The 19,700-nt window shown below is 39.1% G+C and overlaps 1 protein-coding gene and 1 pseudogene across 1 annotated transcript; one reads left to right on the forward strand and one right to left on the reverse strand.

Annotated features, from left to right (window-relative positions):
• The first annotated feature begins 2,768 nt into the window (after positions 1-2,768).
• Positions 2,769-7,927, forward strand: Ndufaf4 (NADH:ubiquinone oxidoreductase complex assembly factor 4). The gene is made up of 3 exons (XM_046432366.2): positions 2,769-3,025; positions 3,558-3,661; positions 5,892-7,927. The coding sequence occupies exons 1-3, from the start codon at positions 2,806-2,808 to the stop codon at positions 6,177-6,179; spliced, it is 612 nt and encodes a 203-aa protein (XP_046288322.1). The 5' UTR covers positions 2,769-2,805; the 3' UTR covers positions 6,180-7,927.
• Positions 7,928-14,355: 6,428 nt separating this feature from the next.
• On the reverse strand, positions 14,356-16,854 carry LOC124083239 (nucleolar and spindle-associated protein 1-like; annotated as a pseudogene).
• Between the last annotated feature and the right edge of the window lie 2,846 nt (positions 16,855-19,700).

Genomic DNA, 19,700 nt, shown 5'->3' on the forward strand with positions numbered 1-19,700 from the left:
ACATGACAATAGTAGAATGCATTACAATTCTTATTACACATATAGAGCACAATTTTTCATATCTCTATATATAAAGTATGTTCACGCCAATTTATGCCTTTATACCTGTACTTTGTTTTTTTTGCATTATAATTCTTAATACACATATATACTACAATGTTTCATATCTCTGTTTGTATATAAGGTATGTTGATACCCAATTCGTCTTCATACATGTTCTTTGTATAATGATGTCCATTACATTCCACCATCCTTGCTAATCTCCTGCCCTCTTCCTTACCCTCCCACACCTCTTCCCTATCTAGAATTAATCTAATACTCCCATACTTCCCACGGAAGAATTACTCTCAATTTTTAAGATGAGAAGAGCAGGTTCAACCAGATTATGTAACTTGCACAACTCACTTCTCGTATCATGGCTGGTAATCAGTCACAGACAACCTGCCTAGAATCTGGAGTCCAGTTCACGGGTCTGACTTGTCTGTTCATTTGACATTTACTTGACATTTTAAAAGTATTTACTGTGTCCCAGTATTATTCATTGTGCTGGATATAGCAAGAAACAAAACAAACAAAAAATCTCAGGTCCTAAAAAAAATTATATTCTAGTGTGTTTGCAAGACCCTGGGTTCATTTCATTAGTAGCTTAGGATATTCAGTCATAAACATCTCTAACACTCCACTCAGATAAAGGTTAATTCTGAGCTCAATCTTAGTTATTCTTTCCTTGGGGACCTGATTTCAACCCTTTAACATAAGCCCAAGGGGAGTTCTTAAGTTCAGACTTCCTGTTAATTTATATGTTTTGACAAGAAGAACTAGGATTATGCATTTATGGCTCAGATTTTATTTCTGGAATAATTCCCAAAGGGTGAAAGTCTATTGTGTGTTTTGGTGGAGAACATCTGCCTTCTGTTTTGCTTTTTGAGGGCTTGAGTAGCAAAGAACCAGGGAAAGCAGGCGGCTCACATTTGGATGCCCCTTAAATGTTAAATCCAATCTTTGTAAATGTGGGAATCCAAGGAATTCTTTTTTTTTTTTAAGAATCTTTTTTAAAAAACATTTTTTAGTTATAGATGAATGCAATATCTTTATTTTGTTTATTTATTTTTATGTGGTGCTGAGGATCGAACCCAGTGCCTCACATGTGGGAAGCAGGCGCTCTGCCACTGCCCCAACCCCAGTACCCCAAGGAATTCTTGAATTTTGTAATATCCACAGCCCTCAGCACTAACATTACTTTTTCATGCTGCCAGAAGTTTGGATGAGTTTCTTATGAGAATGAGATTTTCACTTTAAAAATATTTTAACAGAGTGCAGAATTTCTACCATAATTATTAAACTACATAATAGATATAATGAAGCAGATAAATATTTCTTGGCATTCATAGAAAGTGACTAAAATGTACTGGATAGAAAGTGACTAAAATGTACTTTTCACATAGAAAGTGACTAAAATGTACAGGCTGGATATGAACGATTTCTAGACTTTTAACCAAGTTCCGAAGTTGGAAACCTTGGAGCAGCCTGCCACCTTCAGGATAACTTCTCAATTAACTCTGTCAGAGAACACTCTATTGTCTATAAATTCCAAATACCAATCCTGGTAAAAACGTTTCATTATAATCAACGGAGGGAAGCTATGCTCTTTGTAGAGGTTTTGCTATGATTAAGCATGATATTTAATAAAATTAATTTTCTTTAACTAAAACTGTCCCTTTCTTCAATTCAGTTTTTCTAATTTGATTACCTTTACACCTATATTCATTTCTAACTTTAGAAAGGTTAAAAACAACCCATCTATTTCATTTTACTAAGAAGAATTGAGAACACTAAAAACAGATTTTGCTGCCAGAGTCTGTGAAAAATATTTTCCAAAATAATTTTGGAAACTACTTCCTTCCTCTTGGTTTTCTTTTATTATGGATTAATCACAATATTCCTAAATAATCTTTAATAAAATTAGCATTAGCGAAACACAGTCTGAAACGGAGAGGAGGGAGACTGAGAGAGATATTTGCTTTTCCCACACGTACTGGCTATTGCTTTCTGTAAGTTACACTGAGGTCTCCTGGGGCTCAAAGACTCTGTAAGGCAACAGAGATGAGAAATGAGGTAGGAAAAGACAGGGCGGCTGACTCCTTGGTTAACAGCATGGAGCAGTAAACAAAATTAGTTATAAAAACAAAGAGAAAAGAAATGAAAGCATAACTAAAATCAATATCATTATCTCAGTGAGTTATGAGAATGGGATAAAGATCATGGAAAAAGAAAACGGTGGCTTGGAGAGGATTTAGGCAAAGGGATAGGAAAATAGTGGGTACTGAAATGAAAGAGCAGTTTAAAACAAAAGCCCTTTGAGAACGAACACCCTATTCTTATTTTCCTTTCACAAAAGCAGGACGGGATAACTCGTGGACCTGGTTTGTGCAATGATCAACTTCCTTAGGACTTTGGTTCTCAGCTCGCACTGCAACCCTGGAGTCACGTGGGAAGCTTTAACCGAAGCCGGGCCTCACTCCAGAGGAATCAGTTCAGCAAGTCTGGGGTGGGGCGCGACCTGTATCTATCCCAAAGCTTCTGGGTGCGTGCTGGGGTCTGGGTCCTAGGTACCCTCTCAGCGTCCAAGGCTCACCCCCGCCCCTCCCGCGGGAAGCAGCCAGTATCCTTCAGGCTGTAGGCCGGGAAGGAAGCGCTTCTGACACTCTCTGGACAGAGACGCTGTGTGTAGCCTCCTGACCACGAGGGGGCGACCAGCGCTCACGTACCTTCCATTTCCCGGCGCGCAGCCGGCTTGACCCCAGCATGCGCACACTCCGTGCGCCCAGAGGTCACCGGCGCCGGTGTTTTCCCACGTGCGTTGTGAACCTGAGGGCATCAAGTTATGAAGAGATGGGGGCTCGGATGACCCGCGCGATCAGGAATTTCAACATAGAGAACCGAGCAGAACGGGAAATCAGCAAGCCGAAACCCTCTGCGGCTCCCAGGCACCCTTCTACCAAGAGCCTGCGAGAACAGATGAACTGTGAGTGGAGCAAGGGCGCGGCGGGCGCTGGGTCGCCGGGTCGCCGGCTCTCAGTGCGGGGCTCGCGGTTCTGTACCGTGGGCCTCGGTCCCTAGGCCGGAAGACCTGTGTCAAGTTGCTAGGCCGCAGCGGCTCTGATCATCCGAGCGCAGGAAGGTGGAGCTGCCAGGCGGGTGACATTGAGGTTGTCCCCTCCGCACAGCGGTGAGGTTGGCGGCCCCTACCACTTGTCAGTCCCAGAGGTGGTGGTCAGTACCATCGCTGACCTTGCCCTCACCTGCTATTGTCATTAATCGTTGGCAGTTTGTTGTGGCATATCCGAATCAGCGGGAATCGTGTGCTGCTTAAGTTTTCGCTCTGTGTGATCACAGAAGGATGGGTGCCAAGCCTGACCTAGTATTTCGATTTACATTTAAAATATTTTCCGAACTTTCCAAACGATTATTTTAAATGCCTTATGTTAAGTATTTGGGATCTTAAAGGAAATTTTTCTTTCTTTTTTAATAAGTGATTTTTCTTTTTCTTTCCTTAGACAACCCAGAAGTTAAGGGAGAAATTGCTAGAAAAGATGACAGGCTGCTCTCATTACTAAAAGAAGTATATGTTGAGTCCACAGATCCTGTATCTTCCCTGCGGGTAATGTGTGTTTTAATTAAGAAAATAGTTAATTTACTTATTTATTTCGGGGCTTCAGGAAGATGATCAAGAGAAGTGTGCTAAGTAGTAAAAAAAAAAAAAAAAAAAAAAAAAGTGAGCATTCAGCAAGGGTTTGTACTTGTGTCCAGAGTTCAGGCCTTGGCAAAGTTTAAGCACAGTGTTCTAGGCAAGACACATAGGACCTGGTTCATTTACCAGAGTTCTAAAAGACTTATGAAAGTGTTGATTGAGTGCACCTGGGTAGATTTTGGTAGTTGTAATTTGAGTAACAAAAGGATATCTTTAGAACTATTATTCTCCTGTGAATTGAGGTATAGTCTAATCTTAGGAACTCCTTTGGGTTGTTGGGTTTGTCAGAGCTTTTTTTGTTTGTGTTTTGAAGTGTGTTTTCAAATAGGATATGTAAAATTAGGATTACAGAATACATTCGCAATGGGCATATTTGTTAAGTCCATATAGTAGACAAGCGCAGGCACAGTGCTCTGTGTTGAGCAACACCTGCTTCTTACTCTCACAAGGCTTATGATGTTGTGAGGGAAACAGACATTAAACAGATGAACATGCATGCTACAAATGCATAATTATAGGCACTGTGGAAGTGTATCAGAGGGATCTATTTGAAATTGAAGGATGAGGGATGGCTTCTGAGGAAGAGATATTTAGGCTTGGGTCTGAAGGATGAATTAAAGTTTGTCAAGGGAGGTTCTGAATAGGGAAGAGTTAGATTAAAGGGCAAGGAAGAACCAACCACAACTTTCAGATTTTTTTTCCATTCTAAAATTTCTCTGGTACTGTCTGTAGACAGGCATAGCCTGCACAAATATATTATTGATATAATTTTTGTAGGAGAAATAAGACAGCATTTGAAAATTGTATGTAATAGTGATTTTAGGGTATAGTTATCACCAAAGGCTCACATAAAAAACACATAATTGTACATGTTATGTTATTTTTAAACAGATATTGAATAATATTTCCAAACATTGTTTTTCTCATGTTATACTAATTCAGGCATTTGAAAATTGGCTCTTGGGGAATGAAAAAAATTGAACAGTTACAGAAAGATATTTAGTGGTATTAAAATTTCAGGAGCAATAGAGAAAGTCTAAAATGAATGAGTGAAAATGAAAAATTGAATTGCCTATTTAAATTCTTTGCCCCCTGCCCTTTTTTCTTTTGATAAGTTTGGGGTGCTTTAACATCTTAAAAGTCTTCAGTATTTTTTTCTAGTGGTTTTCTGTTATATATATATATTTTTTTTTTGGGGGGGGGCTAATATTTGCTTGGCATTCAGTATGGTGTTTATTGTACAGAAGAGATCAGTTCAACTCCTTTTCAAATGGATGGCCAGTTGTCTAAGTGTAATTTATTGAATTCCCCAAATTTTTTCCCACATTTTAAATGCTGCTATACATGCATATATAGGTCTGCTTATGAACTCATCAGTTCCATTTATTTTTCTATTTTTACACTAGAATTATAGTATTTTAAGTACTAGAGCAGTGATTAAGCTTGAATGAGATAGGCAGTGTATAAGTTTTATTTATACTGAGGGATTGGAGACATTAGTTTATTTTTCAGAAGAGACACACTTTCTAGCAGTATTTGAATTCATTTGAGATGTTTAGGGTATTGAATATAAAATGCAAAACTCGAAACAAAATAGAGGTAATCAAGTAAGCATGACAATGGTGCCCTTTTAAAGCAGTTTGATTATTTCTTATTAGAAATGCTTGGAACCAGAAATGTTTCATATTTTGTATTTTTTTTTTGGGGGGGGATACTTGCTTAAGAGATATCTTGGGGATAGGACCCAAGTCTAAACATGAAATTCATTTATATATCATATGCACCTTATACACATAGCTGAAAGGTAATTTTATACAGTATTTTTAGCGTGCCTGCATTTTGACTACAACTTATTACAGGGAGTCAGGTATGCCATTTTTCATTTACAGCATCCTGTTGGTGCTGAGAAAATTTTGGATTTGGAGCATTTCAGATTTCAGTTTTCTGAAGCTACCTTAATTCCTTAGTGATGACAGAGCTATAGTTATGAAAAGGCATCATGGTACAGGTGCCATGAAACCATGGCTCATTATAATGAGAAAATGTTTGCAGTATTTATTTGAAAAGGATTTGAGAAATGTGAAAGAAGATTCCAAATCTTGTATCCTAAAATTCACTTTTCTTTCTTTTTGGATACTAGGTGAAAACTACTGAAACACAGCAAGAATCAAAGGAATTCAGATTGCCAAAAGGCCACCATTTTGATATGTTGAATATTAAGAACATTCCCAAAGGCAAAATATCCATTGTAGAAGCATTAACACTTCTCAATAATCATAAACTTCATCCAGAAACATGGACTGCTGAGAAAATAGCTCAAGAATACCATTTAGAACTGAAAGATGTAAATTCCCTGCTCAAGTATTTTGTTACTTTTGAAGTCAAAATTTTCCCTCCTGAAGACAAGAAAGCAATACAATCAAAATGAAGAAAGTGATGAAATTGATTTTCCCATATGTACTTCCCATTCCCATATCCTTTTTATTTCCTCATTTTTAGTATATAAAATTATATAAACTACTGAGTGTTTAATGTTCCCTGCTTTGAGAGCATACTATTTATTGATCTCCTGACTTTTCAAGATTGGTTATGGATTTGTTTTGTTTTCTTTTAAATTAATTTGGTTTAGGCATAGTTCCTATGTGTATGTCAGCATGGCTAATCAGAACAGTTATAAATTTATTGTAATTGAAGGAGATATTAAGTTATTTTAGACACATGATATCAGCTTTTAAATTGGTCTTTTGACCTGAGTCCCACATTTAAAATTCATAAGTCTTACCTTCCAGTTTAAGTGGTTAGTTCATTCTGTCAGGGATATTGAAAGTAAGTTTTTTGACTCCTAGGACCATGACATTTTTTTGTTAGGGAAAGAGAATAATAATATTTCCCAAATAAAGACAGGCAGGAGGCTGACTATGAAATCAGTGAAAAATATATTTATATCATTACTTTTGATGAATAAGAATTGGCAAGGATTTTTTTGTTTTGTTTTGAATTGGTTCTAAGTATGGAATAATGTCTTTTAAATTATAAGAAATAACTAGTAATGTTAATAAATGTTAGCAATCTGCTTAGACCGAAATGGATCAGGCCAAAAGCTATCAGAACTATTGGGGGAGGGGAGACTATTGGGGAAAAAAAACAAACAATTTTTCTCTTGGTTTAATTTAGAAATACAAGAAATTTTTAAACAGTTAAAGAACCAGGGTAAGGGAAATTTGATGATCAAATTATATATAAATATTTTGTTTTAATGCTAGTTGAAAGAAGAAAGAAAAATAGTAAGTGGAAGCATAAAATATGGTCCTTGGAAGGAAGCTGGGAAATTGCTGCTTCATTAATGTAATAAACTTAAAAGAACCACAAATATCTGTACTAGGATCTTAAGCGAGGTTGTGTAACTTTAGCTCAGCTTAATAGATTACCACCTATGAGATCTTGGGTAGATTGTGTAACCTCTTGAGATTGAATTTCTACTATAAAATGAGTATAATGCTGCCTTAAATATAATGGTTACTGTGACGATAAATGAAATAGTAAAGAACTACAAAGGACCAAGCAAATATGAATTTTTTTCCAGTTGAGAACATGCCTGAGGAGGATACATGATGTAATTATTTGTAGTTCATGACAGCCAGACTCAGAATTGAGGTTTTCAAAATCATAGTGTATTTTTTCCTATTAGACCAAAAATAAATTTATTTCAAAGGAGCAGAAGGTGGGAATTGTGGAAGATGGGTTTGTCAATGTGATTCCATTGCTACTTCCCAGAGATTCCCCGGGAAATGGTATGGAAGATGCTGAGGAATTCAGCATGATGATAGAATGACACATCAGTAGTAATGCTGAAACAGAAAGTGGGCAGAGATAGGCAACTTGTAAACTTGTTTTTAAATACTGTGCCATGTGATAAACTATACGTATTTTATTTTGTTCAACACAGTAGTTTTCAAGAAAATATGAAAGAATGCTAGCCAATAAAAATTTTTATTTTCAAACTCCTTTCAATCAGTCAAAATTATTTTCTTTTCTGTAAAGATCAATACTTGAATCACTGGTATTGCTATTTCTGAGCCACCTTTTGTGTTCAAAGCTATATTGTGTGATTAGGCATCTGTAAATATGGCTTCTCATATAGTGTCATGTGATAAAATAAAATTACTTCCCATATCATTCTTTAGTCTACTGCTTTTTATTACATATAGGAGAACACTTGGATAGTAGGAATATCACAGAAAATGGATGGTGTTTAGATTGACAAAACCTGTGTTTATATCTCATCATTACCACTAACTATATCATCTTGGACTTGTTAACAATTGAAAAATAGGTAATAATAATGGCTAACATTTTAAAATTAATTACTATACTAGACCCTAATCTAGGTGCCATACATATATTAACTTGATCAATATTTTCCACAGGTATAAGTACAAATGTATTTTACCTTGAAAATTGAAGCACATGAAACTTTAGTAACATTAGAGATTACTTAGTAATTGACGCATGAAATTTAAGCCCTGGTAGATCATCTTTTAGAACCTTGTGCTCCTAACTGCTATGCTGTGTTGTCTTTCTGTAGGATTATAAGAATTAAATGAGATGACGTGCAGGTCACCTGGGACTTTAAAAGGCCAGAACCATTCAATGCTTGCTTTATATGAAAATCCCCTCCCCTCTAGAGCTCTGGGAAAATAACAGATAACTGGTACTCCTCTGCTATGAGAAACTGGTTTATTGAGCTTAGAAGACTCCTGGTAGGTGGATTTTGGATGTGAGATTGTTTTAACAATAATGACCAGTGATTGCTGAGTGTATATGGATTGACCATCTGTACAGGTTGATGAGTCTGTACAGGTTGACCATCTGCATTGTCTGGGTCTAAAGTTTATTATGTATGAAATTGAGGATTAGGGGAAAGAAGAGTGGCCTTGAAGGAATTTGAAGGATTTCTAAGTGATGAGGGAGAAGGAAAAAGCCTCCAAAGTAATCAGGGTCATATGAGGATAGAAGGAAGTTAATAGGTAGGTAGGAGAACTGGGATCCAGGGAGCTGAAAGAGGAAGAGCTGACCAAAAAGAGAGGTCTGCTGCAGAAAAGCGGATGGATTTGGCAAAGTTCTACCATAGGTAAATAGGATCACCTTATAATCTGTTGCCTAAATTGGGACACTTGAGAGTAAAAGGCCAATCACATGAGGACAGTAGACATAAAATGGAAAAACTAGGAAGTGTGGTCATCCTAACCACAAAATAACACTATTGGAAGTCTTAAAGGCTACCCTGATGTAATCATCTTAACTTCACCTCATCAACATTTGGAATCTTACTCAGGAATAATTCCTGTATGTGTCAAAGGGTTTTGCTTAGTCTGCAGATATCTGCATGAACATCCCTTTATCCATATTTACTCAATGCCATTTAACATACATAAATCCAAGAAAATGGGAGTTGGGGTCCTGGAGAATTAGTGGTATATGAGGGAGCTTCTATAAGCATACTTAAAGGAATTGAACTGAAGTAACTCAAAGCACCCTGGATTGAGGCTATGCTTAAAAATAGCTTGTTGGGTACAAATTGAAAATGTATAAGAAATGAACAAGTGTAAAAGATTAAAATAGTTATCTGCATTTCAAATAGCCATCACTCATTGCTTGATAACTATATTACCTTACTAGTTCTGACATACACCAGTCCATGAAAAAGTTTGCAAGAGTGATATCTGTTTTTATCTGGCTACTCCATTTTTTCTGCATTAGGAATAATAGAACTGGGTTACTTGGTAGGGAAATGAAATATCAGAAGCACTTACTTGATCTAAATCTACATAAGAAAAAAATAAACTTTAAATTCAGAGCATTTGGGTGGCTGTAGAATCCCCACGCCTTTTTTTTTTTTTAGCTTGACCTGATCACACCATTTTTAGTCATAACCTCCATGGTTGTCCTTGGTTGGTTTTCCCTGCATGGTTTCCCTTATACTATGAATAGTCAAAATAAGAGTGGTATGTGGAACTTTATGGCTGGACCTTGGTACCAGGAATGTGCCTGACTCTGATACTGGCTTGAGATAAACCAGGTACATTTTGGCTTGGGTGAAGTCACTTTTGTCCCGACCATTATTATAAACCCCCATTATTCTGACCCATATTGTAGAGGTCCACCTGAATCTTGCTACCACCTAGAACCATGCTGATGTCACTAAGACCTCAGTAAATCGCACTCTGCAATCCTGGATCTCCATGCCTCTTCAGTCACATGAACTAGCTTTGGGAGCTAGTTCTCAAACACTGAGAATGGGTTATTTTGAAACAATTATCCAGCCAAGAAGACTAAGGAAATGTTCAAGGAGAAGGAGCATCCTCAGGAAAAGTCCTGGGCTGGCCATCTAACTTCATGTGGGGAGGCTTGGCCCATGCATTAGAGGTGTATAGCCCACCAAGTGAGTATGGGTACGCTACGAAATCACTACTGGATTTGGAGCAGCTATTTGCTGAATGCTTCTTATCCCATTGCTGTTAGGAAGAGTGGTGTCTCACTGTTAGTGGAATGGCTGTTGCTGTGGGCAGTTCACTTTGGTTACCAATGTCCATCTGGCTGGAGGCAAGAGAATAAAGACTTCAGGAAAAGTGATACAAGTTGAAAGAGATATACATCTGTTATGGTTTATATAAGTGGTGTGGCCCCAAAACTCATGTGGATTAATCCACTGATATGGATTAACTGGGTGGTAACCATAGGCCAGTAAGGTGTGACTGGAGGAAGTAAGTCACTGGGGATTAGTCTTTTAAGGGTTTATATTTTGTACCTGGTGAGTACAACTTGCTTTCTGCATTCTGGGTGCTATGTCCTGAACTGCTGCGCTTCCACCATGATGTTCTGCCTCACTTTGTGCCCAGAGTAATGGGGTTGGCCAACATTCACAGAACTTCTGAAACTGTGAGCCAAAATAAACTTTTCTTCCTCTACCTTGTTGTCATTTCTTTTGTCACAGCCATGAAAAAGTTGACTAGAACATCATCTCTCTCTTTTACCATAGACTGTAGCCTGGCTGAGAAAGTTGAAGATCAGGACTCCAAGCTAGATATCCTAATTTGCTGTTTTGTGACACTGAGGGAAAAGTGGTGGAAGAGAAAACAAGTATGGACTGTCATCTGAAGATCAGAATGCAATGCAAAGAACTAGAATCCCTGGGAGAGAGGATTGAAGAAGAACCTGAGATTGAAATGATAGAGAACAGGGACCACCACCACTAATCCCACCTCCACATCCTCCCAACCCCTTACCCCCATAAATCAGACTCACTTTTCTGTTTGAATGTCAATGTAAAGGCACAGAATACTCAGATGGGGGACCTTCTGATTTAAGAAACCGTGACTGTTCAGGAGTGCACTGTTGCAAAACTGCTAAATATTACAAAAACTTTTTAAACAACTCCCCTGGGAAAGCCTAACTGCCTGGATGGTGAGACTGGGACATGGGAGGGGATGACATTTCACTGGTAGGAAATGAAATAAAACATAATTTTATCACTCATCCAGGCTTTAGGTAGCACCTACATAATGTCTGTTGTTCCAAGGAAATCATTCCCTTATAGATTGGATCATCTGAGGCATAAGAGATATGGCCACATAAGGGACTGTACCAGTCAGCATAGGTACCCCCATGGAAAAGCATTGAGGAAGCCCAGGGTATTCTGTGGGAATTGAGCATGTGACAAGCCATTTATGCCCAGGTGTTTCAAGGAGCTGAAAAGCAGTTTCTAAATATGGAATGAAAACAAAATGTTCCAACAGTACATTTCTTTTCTTTTACTCCTCAGTTTGATTTTTTTGACAGAATTTTTAATAATGTGGACAAGGTTGTGTTCAGCCTTGGAGAGACAAGATGGTCAGAATAAGACATGCCTTGTCACAAAGCCTGACAACTAAGAGAAATGGGAGAGAAAAGAAATGGTGGGGGGTGGTTAAGGTAATAAGAAAGCAGATGTGGTATTTATTACTTGCTTTGGCAACCCCAGGGAACCTAATGTAATCTTGATAGCCTTATGGAAGGAGCTTAAGCCTGGACATTTCCAACCTTTTCCTTCTGTTCCCTCTAGGGGAAGGTGAAGAATTTTCAAATTACAGTATCGACAGATGCATAGAATGGTTTCCCTACATTCTCTTTGAGTAAGAGAGAGAGAGTTGGCAACCAGATGCCTCATCTCGAATTATCTTCTGTTCTCTAAGAACCAGGGGAAGTCCTTTGCTCCAGTAAATACGGTTGTTGAATGTATACTGATCTATTGCAACTCAGAATGTTCTCCGGGGCTGGGCAGTGCTTGAGGAATATGAGGATAAGACCATCAGAGAGAGATTGTTACATTTAGGAATTAAAAGAAAACCCCCAACTCCATATTTGGTACTAACCCACCAGTTCCTAAAAACATTCTAGGGATGGATATTCTATTAGGAAGGACACTACAGACCTCTGTGGGCATAATTTCAACCCCAAATTTAGGTAGTGTCATGGTTTGGATATGACATGTCTCCCAAAGACTGGTGTGTTGAAGTTTTGGTTCCCCAATGCAGCAACATTGAGAGGAGTAGCTTTTGGGAAGTGTTCTGATCTCATTAGTACATTAATGTATAGATGGCTTAATGAATTGCTGTAGGGTAGTGGAAACCAGAAAGTGGGACTCGGTTGATGGAAATAGAGCACTGAGGTCATACCCTCGAAGGTATTTTTTTTCATAAATTTTTATATATGAAATTCTTTAGTAGTACAGTGGTAGAATGCTTGCCTGGCATGTGCCGGGCCCTGGGTTCGATCCTCAACACCACATAATGCTAAATAAAGGTATTGTGTCCATCTACAACTAAAAAATTTAAAAAAAATTTCTTGAGCAGTATACAACTGGGAAGCTCTGTGTAGTTAGCAAGGAACAAAAATAAGATGCCAAGTATCTTGGGGCTTTTCCATAAAATTGTTAAGATACAAATCTGACAGTGACAGCATTTTAATCCTTAAAACAGTAATACTCTAGGCCTGGCACTAAACTATAAGGCCACAATGAGATGTAGAATTTTATTTTTTAAGAATATAGTGAATGACAGGTAGTAAGGACATGAGGTGATCTGTACAAGTGCTTATTATAAACCTAAACATTTTCATATAGGCAAAATATTGACGCCATAACCAAACAACTGGTCCAGTTTCAAGATTGCTAGATTTTGTAGATGAGAGGATAAGAGGTGACCTTTCGGTCCCAGCTTTCCCTATTCTTAACTTTTTATTGTTCAAGTTCTACTGAAGCTTGTGGTATGACTAGCTGTCCTCAGGTAAATGCTATTGCATAGAGGACTGCAGGGCTCTTAATATTAGAAACTGTAGAAGGACCTTGACATTAAAGATCTAGGTTAAGCTCTAAGATGAATCCTATGAGAAAACTGGGCTGTACAGGGACTTACATAGAAACCGTTCCAAAGAATGTGTGAGCTTTAAGATAATAATGTCTTTCATAGCACATAAAGAACACCACAGATGCTTCATAGATTATGAACAAAAGTTAACTGAGAAAGATCTTCTGACTAAAATGGGAAAGACAGTATAAAAATATTTACAAAATTTCAGAAAACGAGTTCAGAATAAAGGGATATTTGTTGGACACTGTCACAAGGGGGCAAAATTGCGACATATGCAGTCGAGGGGAGAAATAAAGAATGTCCACACACTTCTGCCCCTTTCGAAGTTTTATTCGCTCAAATTACTCAATACAATTTCACTCTGTAGGTTCTTAGTCAAGAAAACAATTCTTAATGCTAGGCAATATAATAGACAGAATCAACTCACAGCAAACAATTCTAGATTAACTAATTCACAACAAACAGTTCTGGATTGATTCTAAGCACTGCAAACACACTTAATCGTGACAGGAAATGACAGACATTCCCTCTGCGTGCTAAGTTCAAGTGTTAGATCAAAAGTCTTAAGCCTTAAGGTTTTAGTCTAGCAGATGCATACTCACTCAGACCGCGGTGATCAGGTCCAAAACCAAGGCAGGCTTTTCCTGGCTTGGAGTGGATGACCAGTTGAGGAGAGGGTCATATGGAGAAGTTGCAGCTCTCACCAAGGTCCAGATGAAGGGGTAGAGTTTGAGAGCTGTAAGGATCATGCAGAAGGTTAGGAAAATGATGACAAATGATGGGATGTCAGTCCAGGTTGGCATCAGGCTCTCCAGCTTGAGATCATCCTTGTTTCAGCTGGCTGAATCCCTGTTTCTTAGCTCTATTATTTATACTAAATTTGGGGGCTTTTGACCCCCCTTTTCAATCCTTATCAGCTACTACTGGATTTCTCCATGACATCATTTACCCTGGGATCAGAAACATCTGGGCTGGTGGTCTCCACCCTGATCTTCTTGCCTTTCCCTTCTTATCAGGCAAGGCCAGCCTGCCAGGGGCTTTACTCTGTTTATCAGGGTGAGGGAAAGTAACTTGTCTGAGGCCATACCGGAGGGATCTGTGGGTGTGCCTGGTGAGACTGCAGGTTTCAAAACTGGTGTTTTTAAAATGGAGTTGCTTAGGCTCAGGCCTAAGGTCATCCTCACAGACATTAACAAATTATTCATCTTTAACCATAACAAAGCCCCTTTGAGCTTCCAAAACCTTTGCTTTCTTTTCCTTTTGTTCTTGCTCCTGTTTCTTCCCTTGCTCCTCCCTTGCTCTTTCCTGGTCTGGAGATAAGGTTGTTTATAGATTTTCTTGTAGAAGGTAACTCTGTTTACATGTTCATTCAGAGAATTATTTTCTTTAGATTTCCCCCGTGGTTTCAGCTTTTCTTTGTGTGGCTCTTAGGTGAGCGGAAGAGACAAACTTGCTTTGAGATCAAATACTGTTTTTTTATTGGAGACTGGAGTCTGCATGGCCATAGTTGTCAACTTGAATGGGGTAATAGCTGCAGCAGAATTCCCTCTGTTGGTCTTTAAGTTGGGTATCCCCAGCACAGCATGGCCTTCTGAGGTTTTCCCAGATGTGGTCACATGTGGAAACTTTTTAAGTGGAGTCTTGGTCACTGAATGTTTATGCTCATTATCTTTAGTAGCAGCTGAAAACCTGACACTCATTTTAGCTGCTGAGAAAAGTGCTTGACTGACCCCTTCAGATGAATAGTGCTCCGAATTGCAAGGCCCTGTGATTGGCCTTTAGAGCACTGCTGGCTGATGGGTGTACAAGCCACAGAGAGTCTTCCTTTTGGAGGAATTGGAATTATTACCCCACCCTTATTGCCAGGCTGCTTCTTCAGTTCATTAAAGGAGTTGTGTTCTTTAAAACATTTCTTTTTTCTCTTAATATATTCATCAATGGACTCCATTTCTTTAAAACAAGCCTCAGAAGTGGGGGTGTTCTGGGGTAACCTTGGCAAGGTTCCCTGGAGGGAGTTGTAGGAGTAGTTAATGAATACTCTCTGGGCCACTGAGTTCCTGCTCTTGGATCACTTCACCTTTTGGCTTACCTTTTGGTCACTAGTCACCTAGACAAGATAAGGGGAGAAGGAGGGCAGGAGAGCAAAGGAAATCTAAAATCTATAAATGAGGCAGGATGCTCCCACTTCTTGAGACACACAGCTCTGGGGCCCCTTCTCTTCAGAGAAGTCTATCTCTGTTCTATCCTTTAAATAAAACTTGCTTTAGAAACCAGGGTTGTAGCTCAGTGGTAGAGCGCTTGCCTAGCATGCGTGAGGCACTGGGTTTGATCCCTGGCACCACATAAAAATAAACAAATAAAATAAAGATATTATGTCTATCTACAACTAAAAAAATATTTAAAAAACCTCTTGCTTTCTATACTTGCCTTGGCATGGGCATTTCTTGTGTGTTCAATCTTCACATTGGGGAAACAGGACTCAGACCTGATAGTCATCACCAGTATCATATTTGGAGATCCTACTGAGATCATCACTGAGGTAAGCTTCTTCACATGCATCCCATATCTTTCTGAGGTGTGCCTTTCTATCTCTTTCTGGAGGACAATAATGGGCACCCCCTAGCAAACTAAATGCAGTTAGTGCAAGCTGTCATTCTCCAAGATCTGCTGAAAGAATCCAAGGCCTAGGCAGTTCTCAATCACCTGTCCTTAAGTCAGGCTGGTTCCATTACGCCAATGATATGCTAACTGGTGAAGATTATACTCTTTTAGGGGACACAATAAAATGATTGTGTATTCACCACACATGGGAATGGGCTGTCGACTCCAAGAGTCAGGGTCCTAGACTAGCCATTAAGTTTCTAGGGGTGCTTTGGTTGGGAAAGACCTATTTGATTCCAGGTGTAGTGTGAGATAAAGTACTAACCTTCCCCATACAATAAAGGACATATAGGCTTTTGTGGGACTCTTAGATTATTGGTGGGTTTTTATTCCTCATTCAGCTCAATGCCTACACATACTATATCAGCTGACTAAGAGGAAAGCCACTTAGGACTGATATGTTCCCAGTAAAAAAAAACATTTGGAAAGCCAAAGATTTTGATCTGGTCACTGCTGTATCAGGCATGCCAATGCAGTCAGATGTCACCAGTAGAGCAGATGGCATGAGTTGCGCTCTCCAATAAGTTTTTTTTTCTTTTCTTTTAATCACATTTCTGAAAGGGAACTTAGAAATGCATTTTCTAACAGTGTACTGTGCCCTTTTACTGGTGGAGCCTAGTGACTGAGATTTTCCAAAAGTGTAAACTGGCCCACCTATAAAGAAGATGGTGGAGGGCCTATTTTATCAGCCTCAATCCACAATAATGCAAATCTCTACTCTAACTGGCATATTAACAATGTTGTTCTCTCTGATAGCTCATATACTTCCGAGCCGGAGGCAATGTTGGATCCAGTTAACCTGTGAAACTGTCTCACCACACTGCCCCAGTGCCTATGATCTCGAGTGTGAGAGGGTGGCCCCCATATCAGAAAATGTGCGGCATACAGATGAGACCAGCGGAGGGAACCCAAATGTTTGAACTGCTGCTGCAATACAACCTTCCACTGATACTGTCTGATCTGAGCCAGGAGAAAATGAAAGCAGTCAATGGGCAGAATTGTGGGTCCTATGACTGGTAGTAACTTGTGAGCCATGCTGCTGGTTGTTTGTATACACAATTGACAATATACTGAAGCCCTATATTGTGGATGGCATGATGGCAAGTGGAACAAGGGTCTACTGGCCTTATAGAAGCCTTCCTTAGCAAGAGAGCTAATCATACTTCCACTATAACACTCTTGAAACTGAAGCGTGAGGCATGGGTACTCATTTCATGAGATATGCTGTCTAAACATGTCGGACCCAAAAGTGATGTGTCATGGCATTTTCATCTTCCATATAACTCTCAGGCAGAAGGACTGATGAAGAGAAAAGAATGGCTTGTTAAAGCAATAGATACAAATAGTAGTAGGTAAACCACCTTTGCCAGCTGGACTGAAGTTGAGTGTATTAACAAATTTAATCCACATGTCTGGCATGCGTCATATATGAGTGCCTGGGGGCTGTGGTCCCTGCCCCAAAGACCACCTACATACAAGCTGTACATCCAGAGGCTATACTGCCAGAGTTGATATACAGATAGAGAAAACTGCTAATTTTCATGCTACAACATTAAATCCAGGGGAGGGGACAATTCAGTGTGGGGTGCTTAAGTGGCTTGTTCCCCTGAGATGGATCAGCTGTTTCTTGCCACAGTGTGATCCCTGTTGATCCTCTTGGACTCTAAACCTAGTCATGGTTTATTTCCTGAGTGGGAAATATTTGAGGGCACTACAGTTGGCCTTTGGGTCTGGCATGCTATTTCACTATTTCAAGAATCACTCAGACTCCATGCTGTTTGCCATCATGGGTGGTTTGCTCCACTCCACCAGCATCCAGCTGCTGCTGCCAGAAATGATGCCACCAGTATTGTCTTATTGGTTGGTACACATTTATCTTTACAAGTTCCTACTAAACATTATTTAGCTGCAGGAGTTTTATTTGTTTGTTTGTTATTTTTGCTGTTTACACTGGAATCTGTGCTATTATGAAGACAAAATGTTATGTGTACATCCCTGATGTCACACACCTCATGTCATCCATTGGAAAACCCAAATTGATGGTTTATCTGATTCTATCCCTTCTATAGGAGATATACTAAGTTGTTGATCTGGTTACTGGGCTTCTGGTGGGAAAAATTGAAGTTATCGTCATTTGCATAATTGTTCTCTTTTTGGGCTTTGCCTCTTCTTATGACTTAGATATGGTGTCCCACCGAAACTCCTGTGTGAGACAATACGAAAAGGTAGATATGGTGTCCCACCGAAACTCCCGTGTGAGATAATACAAAAAGGTTTGGAGGAGAAATGATTGGGTCATAGCCTTAACCTAATTGGTAAAATAATCCCTTATTGGATTAACTGAGTGGTAACTGGAGGCAGGTGGGGTGGAGCTGGTGGAAGTGATTCATTGGGGGCCTGGCTACTATGGGGTATATATTTTGCATCTGGCCAATGGACTCTCTCTCTCTCTCTCTCTCTCTCTCTCCTTCCTGAACAACAAGTGAGCTGCTTCCCTCTGCTGCACCCTTCTGCCATGATGTTCTACCTCACCTAGAACCCTGAGGAATGGAGCTAGCCTTCTATGGATTGAGACCTCTGAAACCCATGAGCCCTCATGTAAACTTTTCCTTCCCTACAGTTGTTCTCATCACGTCCTTTAGTCACAGCAGCTAAAAAGCTGACTAAAACACCCCTATTGTTGCTGTGGAATCTTCCTGCAGGCCAGACAAATGGCCTCACTGCATACTACTTACACAATGCTAAAACCCTTCAGAGTTTCAGGACACATCATGGAAAAGCAGGGCGTGTGAGTTTGTAAAAACCAGTTACAAGGGGTGAAATGCATGGATTCAACTTGATCTGACCACAGCCATCTTCAGTGATAACCACCATGATTGTCCAAGTAACCCTGGTTGGTTTTGTTTCCCCACATGCTATAGATAGTCAAAACCATTAGAGTGGTATGTGGAACTTTATGATCAGACACTGTCATCAGGAAGGTGTCTGACTCTGATATTAGCTTGAGATAAACCAGGTGAATTCTGGAATAGATGACATCCTGACCACTTTATAAGTCCTCATTGTTCCAACCTATTTTGCAGGGTTCCACCTGATTTTGCTGCCACTCAGGACCATGTTTATGTCACTTAATCCACAGTAAATTGCACTTGTTATAATCTTGGATTTGCCTACTTCTTTCTATTGGTCTCACACACCTTAGGGCCAATTCTCATACATGAGGACCACGTCATTCCAGAACAAATTGTGTCTTGGAAGCACACATGAAAAAAATTATAGTAGAGGAACTTAATAGCACAGAATCCTGAGAAGCATTAAAGTTCTGTAAATTTTAATCTGTGGACTTTCTGAAGTATATACTGGGTAACAGCAAAATTGCTTCTTCCTTTGCTTCCTGTGAGGAGAAAAGTCACTTGAAAGTTATTCTGAAGATGAGTAATTTGGGGACAAAAATATGGCCAAAATGGGATAAACAAGCCAGTACCTGGAAGTTGACATGTAATTCCTGAGATGAAAGAAATTGAGTAAGAAAGTATATTGTAATCCAGGAAACAATGAACAGAAAAAATCTTTTGTTTGCATGAGAGAATATGACCTTTGGAAAGTTTACCTAATTTTGAGAAAGGAAAGTCACCTGCATAACAACGAACTCTGCTTATGGCTCCAAAGTAAGCAAACTAATAAAAGGATTTGGGTGTAGGGTTGATTACTGACATCCACGTGCATAAATACAGGGGTCAATTATAGAAATATGTAACAAAAATATGTCCCAGGCCTATTTTCTATTTATAGGAGGAAATATTAAGTTTAATAATACATATTTGGTCGTAAAAATTCCATTTAGAGCTAATAATATTTAAGCAATTTTGCTATTTTAGTAT

This window comes from Marmota monax, unplaced genomic scaffold (genome assembly GCF_021218885.2).
Source record: "Marmota monax isolate L192 unplaced genomic scaffold, Marmota_monax_Labrador192_F-V1.1 WCK01_AAM20220418_F8-fsc00013, whole genome shotgun sequence".
NCBI lineage: Eukaryota > Metazoa > Chordata > Mammalia > Rodentia > Sciuridae > Marmota > Marmota monax.